This window comes from Phaethon lepturus, unplaced genomic scaffold (genome assembly GCF_000687285.1).
Source record: "Phaethon lepturus isolate BGI_N335 unplaced genomic scaffold, ASM68728v1 scaffold2452, whole genome shotgun sequence".
In the NCBI taxonomy this organism is placed as follows: Eukaryota; Metazoa; Chordata; class Aves; order Phaethontiformes; family Phaethontidae; genus Phaethon; species Phaethon lepturus.
The window spans coordinates 31,192-39,347 of NW_010522399.1; the positions used below are offsets into that span (position 1 = coordinate 31,192).

Genomic DNA, 8,156 nt, shown 5'->3' on the forward strand with positions numbered 1-8,156 from the left:
TAATTGAAGAACTCAATTTATTCACTGCTGAACCTCTGATGCTCTTATTTATTTCACTGTTAAGACAGCAGCTTTTCAAGAAAACCTAAATAAATAACTAACTGCATCTATAGGCAACAAATTTGGTCTCGCCTTTTCTTTTTTTTTTGTTTTGTTTTGTGGTTTATTCCCCCCGATTCCAGCCACTTCTAGAGTTCTGAGAGGACCACCCAAGGGTCACAGATGAAGCTGTGACCTTTTATTAAAGATGCACTGCTAGATATTCGAAGAATCCCTATTAATCACAAACAAGAACATAAGAACAATTAGAGAGCTTGCAGCAGGAGAAAACAATTAAATTCCATGCCCAGTTGGGCTCCTACCAGACTTTCAGTGTTTAACGGGAAGTGTTGCTCAAGCATACCTTTGACTTACGGATCAAAATAATTCAAAGTTATGCCTACACAACAAACGGAGAGGTAAAAGCCATATCCCAAAGCCCAGCTATACTTGCTTTAGATCTAGTTATCGCAATTAAAGTGTGAAAACAAAGCAACAAAGGCTCCCAGTCTCAAGACGAGGGTCTGGGCCAGGCCTTGGACTTAAGAGCAGTTAGCCATTACCCTTTCTCCGTCACCGCCACATGCTCAGTAAAGGATTTGCCCAGGCTCATACTGCAGTAACGGCTGGCTTGACTGTGTAGGTGTAACTAGTCCAAGTGTAGGAACTGACTAGATAAATTACAACTCCCTCCAGACACAGTATTTTCTCATTTACATGCGTTTTGCCTTTAAAAAACAAATTAGCAGTAGGTTGGCATCACTACCTTCTTCCCACAACTGGCAATAACCAACTGCTATAGAAATAAATCAGAAGCCATTGATAACCCAGTTTTTATGCACATTGTGTCCCACATTTGCAAGAATCTTACTTTATGGAAACTGGAATTTAATACAGTAAATACATTGCAAGTTCACCAACTCTGAATACTAAGAAAGAAATGTTGACACTGTACTTTTCCTTTTTTAAACAAGTATTACAAAATTGAATTTTATTGAGTTTCACACAAGATGCACTTATAAAATTGATACAGAATGTCATTCAACAGAAAAAAAAAGAAAGCAATTCCACGCTTCCTTTAGCAACTGCTAAATAATTAAAAAATAAGATACAGCAAATTGACAGATAATCTGAATTTCAATGTGTGAACATCTCCAATTAGTATAAAACACATCAAAAATTAAAGAATTTCAGACTTTTTTCCCTGCATAAGTCCTCTTCTTTTTACTCTCATCCCTGAACCGTAACCACAGATTTTGGCTGTTACTCCAACTACTCTTGAGAGGAGAGGCTGAAAGACTGCAGCAAGAAGTTGCCACCAGAGACCACACTGTGTATGGCAAAGCTGTGTCATTACCAAGTCTGCTCAGATAAGCGGTAACTCTGTCCAACTGTCTCCATTACTGTAGTCGTGCAAATTTCAGGGATTAGCATATACATTAAACTTTCACATGTTCATAAACCAAATAAACCTTGACTTTCCCACTCTGACTAGCAAAGAGCAAATTTTGGCTTCATTTGTTCAGCACTGAAGTACTCTTACGATACCTTCCCTCAGAAAGTGAAACGGGTGCTTACTTAAATATCTGAAAAGCATTTGAAGTTAATGCTGCCTTTTAACAACAATAAATGAAGAATTTATCATTAATTAAAGGGTCTCTTATGATACAGGTCTTCAGCCTAAGCTTTGAGCTCAAATTTATTCCACTCTTGGTCTGAGGATTCCAAACCATCTTTCATCAATTCTCCCACAACTGCATCTTGCACCAGAAATTAAGATGTAATGTTTAAATTTTCTTTATAGATCTAGTCCATCTACTTAAGCTTGGCTAAAACCAATCAATTAAAATGGATAATTCTGATTTGATTGTCAGTATGAGCTTTCATAGGCATGTTCTCAGGCAAGTTAATACACAGATGTCATTCTTAGAGTTAAACCCAAAATGCAGTGTAATTTTCTTCTCTGCTGCGTTAACGCCATACATAACACTTCTAACATAATGGCTGCTCGCTGCAGTTAACACTGCCTTTCCTCAACATACAGAAGTGCCCCTTTGTTATTTTTTCCTACAGCAACGAAAAAATCCTCAGCTTTTAAAAATACCTTTATAAATAATTTGCCTTGCAGGACACACAGCTTAACACAAGAAATTATTATGCTTCATACTTGCCCAGTTAAGCAGAACCTTCATTACTGTGACCCTTCCTTGGTGTTTAGTATTTAGATAAAATACTATGCAGTAAGTCTTTCATTTAAAGGCAAACTTTTATTCTGATTACAAGATTTTCAAGATACATCTTGAAAAGATTTTTGTTGACAAGGATAACTATTTTGACTTACTGTTTTATGTACCAATGCTTTATGCATTTGTTGATATAAGCACAAGTTTTGAATTCTGCTTGCAGATGTTTAATGAAACACGGTAACTGGAAAGGCAAGCTTCCGGTCAAGTTGTCATACATTTCCAGGAATATCCTTTCACTGGAGGAACCTTCATGAAAAGTAGTATGTTCTGGAAGCATGGTTTCATAATGCAGAACAGGATTATGCTTTTTTTCCAGTCTGTTTTCCATAAAAGTGATACTGCAGCTCTGCCACGAGGCTAGAGACTCACGATCCACCACATTTTCCAAGAGGCAAGTTAAAGATCACTTACTTGACCTGACCAGATACCAAGCCAAGTTACTTGTAGAAAGAAATTAATATTTTTTGCCATTAATAATTTAAGTTTTTAAATAAATATTTATGTGCCTTTTTTGGCAACTGTCCATTCTGGTAGCATCTGCTGTTCCAACAGCTCAGTATCCTTAGCACATTGATTAAAAAAAAAAAAACTTAGTCAATTCTGTTTCCACAAATAGTAAACCTGTCTATCTCCAACAAGTCTTTCTTTGAAGACCTGTGTTTTAATTCTGAACTGTCTTGGCTTATATCTTTTTCTTCTCCATCAGGAGTTGTCAGAAATTGATCAGAATTGCTTGTTACAAGTAAAGACGGTGTACTCTCTTTCTGATGCACAGGTTGATTGGTAACTGATGTAGATCCATTTTCATCTGTGGAAATTCCTGTTGGAACAGAAGACAATTAGAATTTAACACAGACATACTGATGCATCTGTAACATCCAGATTCATCCAAAGCTATTCTGAAAAAGTGTGCTGCATCAAAACACCAGAAGCAACAAGAGGAATGCTTTGTGGAAGTCACTTCCTCCTCTTAGTTTTACCATAAGAGATTTCCTTTTCTAATTGGGTAGAAGAATGGAAAATGAATTCTACAGAAGTTCAGATAAGGAGCAAGAGCATAAGCAACAGATGTTAGGACATACTCTGCATTCTTCTGGTTTACATACTCATTTTTGTTGGCTTAGGCAAAAAGATTTTTGACAGTCACTGTGTGAGTCACCCAAATATTATCTACTGAAATGATGAAAAGGAATCTCTGTAGCAGGAACTAGATGTGCCTAATCCTCTACGTATGTACAATAAACCTGGCTTCTCGAGGGATAGCTAATAAATGACTTATGCACTGCTGCACACTTCAGTAGCACTGGCTTCTGAAGCAGTTCTACTAAAGATGTCAATTTTTATTCCTGCCTCTTACTTCTGTGGAATTGAACACTGGCTCTATTAACCTAAGATACTTGTAAGCAATATCCATGTGTTGTTTCCACATTTTGTTAAAACGTTTAAAGAACTAAAATGCACAAGCAAATGACAGTAAATAAGAAAAAATTATTTCCTTATCTCCTTGTAAACATTTGAGTTATTGTTTCTAAAGGAATTTGAAAAAATCTGGCTAACATGGAGAATACTGCAGATCAGCCCAAGGGAACGTTATTTGTCAAAATGGCAGCACTACCCAAATTACTACAAAAACTTCTTTCAGTATAGCATCTCTTCCCTGTATGCTATCTACTACTTGAAGGTACATGGATTACTCTCTACAGTCTTACGCAAGTCAAAGGTACTAAACTTGCATCAAGAAAGGAGACAAGTAATGCTAATTGTAGAACTTCGTTACAAAGTCAAGTATTTTCTAAGCCAGCAGGCCAGCCTCTATATGATTATCAGTAATTAGAACTTCCATCATTCAAGAGAAAGTATAAAATTTTATCCTCCGAAATTTTAAACTGTTTCTGGATGAGGTGGAAACGCTTAGGAAAATAAATTGACTTACATTATAAGCTGATAAAAAGTAGACCAGATTAATTCCCTCACCCTCATTCTACTAAGAGACGTGTTGAGAGACTGCATTGGAAAAAACCTGAGAAGTGGGGCACAGCATTTAACCAATATTGCAGAACCCAGCCGTAATAATGCAGACACACACAAGCTGGGGAAGGTAAAATCATTCTTTCACATAATTGAGGTTTCTAGAAAATAAGGAGCTGTTAAAACATATTAAAAATCCAGAAAACCTGAGCTTTTTCATCACCGATGGAAGTTAAGAATATTAAAAACAATCAGCAAACCCCTTTTTGATTGCTACTTTTCAATCAAAAATCTTTGCATTTGAGGAAATAAGCATCTCTGCTGACTGACCTGGTAAAATAGCTGCTGCTTCAGCTAAAAATAATCTTCAGGATTTATTTACTGTGAGTAAGTTTAAGGGTCAATCTAAGTATGACTGATTAAGTCTCATATCCAAGTTTAATTAAAACATTATCATTATGACAGCCATCTAATGAAATGCAAACGACATTCAGACCAACTCATATTATATTCTTTCATGATGGAACTAAAGTAACTTTATGAATTTAAGCTATTTAAAAATAAACGTCTGCACCAAGTTTCTACCTGATGTGGTCTGACACGGGTGAGATAGGTATTTATGACTGAAACACTGACAGATTCTTAACTCTACTATTACTGGCAAGACACTATGACGACTAATAAGCACCTTACATTTCAAGCTGTTCAAGTCTTTGGCAAGCAAGAGTGAACACAATAAAAGCCTCACTGTTAAGTTCTCCAGGGCTCTCACTGAGCTCTTCACAGAGGAAGATACACAATCCGTTTCAGTTGACTGGAACAATGAATGTTTCTGTTTCCTTTTACAAAGTGTCACAGGAATATAATAATGCCCCATTCCAATTATATATTAACCGCTAATGCTGAGGACCTACACGAGAAAACCACACTGCACTGACTTGAAATTGAGTAGAGACCAGCTGAAATTCCTATTTGAATTTTATAGAGCTTTTCATTAATGTGTTCATGACACCTACAAGTAATTATACCTATTGTGTGCCATGTTTTACATTAACTTCCATAAAAAAATGCATAGATTGCTTCCTTATTAAACTTCAGCACCAACAGAGATGATGTGTAAATACTTATTTGTGTAGTGACATAGCAGAGGGGGTTGGACTACATGATCTTTAAAGGTCCCTTCCATCCCAAACCATTCTATGATTATGATTTTCAAACAAAAGTGTGCTACTGTTCTAATGTTTCTATCACCTTCACACATGAGGGTGGGATCTTATCAGAGACGAGTATTTATAATGAAAAGAAGAGGCATGAACTAAAAGCAATAAATTGTTGCATTTAGAGACTTGTGTTCACAGCTGGGATATGGTACAATTAGGGTCCAACAACATGGTTACTGTGCAGCAATGTCATACATCTGATTTAATGTTAAGTTTAAGTCTGAAAGCAATTTTCATTACAGTTGAAAAAAACAACACGGAAGTTAGCCTTACCTTGGGTAGATTTAAACATGCTTTGCTGTTTGCCAGCTGACTTCCCTGCGGTGGCAGTCAGGACAGGATTGAATAATTTCTCCTCCATTTTTGCCTCTTTTACATATTGACATGATTTTCCCAGCAATACAATACTGTTAAGGACTTTTAGAGATATTAACCTGAAAAAATAAAAGGATTTGTTTACATATTTGCATTAGCATATTAAAATAATTGCATATTATTCATACTGCAATTACTCGTATTAAAATAATTGCATATGGTTACTGCTGTCTTGGAAAGAGTAGCTAACAAATTAAATCCCTCCAATAAAAAGATCAAAAGGTAATTTCCTTTTCCTAAGAAGTTGTTTCATATTCAATGCTTAATTTTTTTTTTCAGAAGGCATCTACAGAAAACATCAAGTTTTATCATAGTTTAACAAAAGGACTACAAGGACAGTTAAGCAGCCATTTAATACATCAAATATTTAAACACAGAACTAAAAAGGGCCCTCAACAGTGCAAGTCCAAATTAAATGCACTACTGTTAAAACTGTAGTCTTAAGTCTGCCCAGCCAAGGGTCACTAGTGGACTTTGAACCACAAGAAAGCAAATACCTAGTTTTCACAAATTACAGGCTAATCATAACAAATCCGTTTTCCCATCTAGTCCATAAAACTCAATAAATCCAAAGAGGCAGCACTGCATTGCCGTCATAGCACAGTCCAGTTGATGGCAGACTCCCTTTCTATTATCACTAATTTGTGGCACAACCTTCAGCAAATCATTGCAGTCCCTTTTATACCTGTCTTCTCATTTGAAGAACAGGAAGGTCTCATCTACCATCAAGTGCTTTTAGATTTACAACTTGAATGATAAGTTCCATTACTAGCATTACACGACATGCAGACCAATGTCTACTCCAGAGGTGAAAGCAGAGGTGAAGCAGGTAAAGGCTCAGTACAGAACAACAAGGAAACAGCTATCTATTCTCTGTAGGATTAATATAAATATTCTCCATGCAAATCAATCTGTGTAACAAAAGTGAACCAAACGCAGACTCTAAATTCATTCTCCACTCTCTGAAAAATCTGTTTATCATGTACATCAGTAACAGACTAAAAAGAAGACCTGAAGTGAATATTCACAGATTAAAATCCATGGAGCAGCTCTAACTGCTTAATCGTAAAGTGATCCAAGCACACTTCAGCAGCAGCTTCACCATCTCACTGCATTAATGTAATCAGAACTTGTCAAACAGAACAAAGTACACTGCACTTTTAAGGGAATTTTATGCAATACATTTACTTGTAGAAGAAATTTATAGAAATGGAAGAATGAGCAGAGCAGATCACTTTCAGTACTCAGAAGAAACAGACGTTCTAGTATCCAAGCAACCACAAAGAAGGTATCATTTTATACAAGTCGAGAGCCATGATTCTCTACAATTTTATTAGGTTATCAGGACAAATTTTGTTTGGGAGTTGAGCAGCTCTCCTCTATTTTTAGTCAGTTTTAGAGGTGTGTCCCCCCCCCCCTGCACTTTTTATGTAACCTGCTTTTGTTCTGAGAAAGTAGGTGTTTACAGCATGAATTGGCTCCGATTTAGTAAGATCAGAAGTTGAAAAGGCCATAAATCAACACTCAGTTCCAGCTTCTCATGGAAAATTATGCAAGAGTTTCTAGTGATTCTCCTTTATTCTTTTCTGCCAGTCCACCAAGGCTCAATGTAAGTTTGTAGTTTCAAAATTCTAGAAGAAAACTCGGGTTTCATATGCTGTGCAAGACTCTCCAATAGTATAACTTAAAGTACAAGAGTTGTTAAATATCAATACAAAACAATGTCTTCCATATTATAGTCTCAACCCTTTGCCCAGTCAACTGTTTCAGATTTCATCACACTTTCTCACATATCTATGCTATACCAATCTGATGAAAAGCTGAAATTTATGTTCAGAACACAAATTACTTCAAAGATGCAAGAGGTGAGTTAGCTCCAAAACTGAGATCATGGCAGAAGTAAAAATCTGTTCTCACTTTCTAATAAGGACAAAGTAAATAAAAATGTATTTACTCCTGTGACCTATGCCTTCAACGAGCGGTGTTTAATCCTTTATGTTAATCACATTACTTCTCCTGCTGACCATCCTCCAAGCCACAGAGACAGGGAAAAATCCAGGACTGGGCTGCAGCACTGGAATGGTAGATGTAGTGAAATACTACATATACTGGGAAAAAGGAAAAACCACTGAGCAGAATGAAGGTTCTCAGCTTGGTATAGCACAGCTTGGATGTGATGATCAGGGGCTAGTGCTTTCAGTTATATAGAGCTGGCTTTAGGGAGAACATGGGCACAGCACGTGGTAAGCTGGAGAAGAAATCATAGTATGGTGCAGAGGAATATCACAGAATCACAGAATCACTAAGG

At 36.5% G+C, this 8,156-nt stretch overlaps 1 protein-coding gene across 1 annotated transcript; it reads right to left on the reverse strand.

Moving 5' to 3' along the window:
- Window positions 1–2,293: 2,293 nt before the first annotated feature.
- LOC104616690 (transmembrane anterior posterior transformation protein 1 homolog) lies at window positions 2,294–5,943 on the reverse strand. Its single transcript, XM_010281780.1, is given in 3 exon segments — window positions 2,294–3,105; window positions 5,747–5,910; window positions 5,912–5,943. Coding segments are annotated over 3 exon segments (426 nt in total). The 3' UTR covers window positions 2,294–2,875.
- Window positions 5,944–8,156: the final 2,213 nt, after the last annotated feature.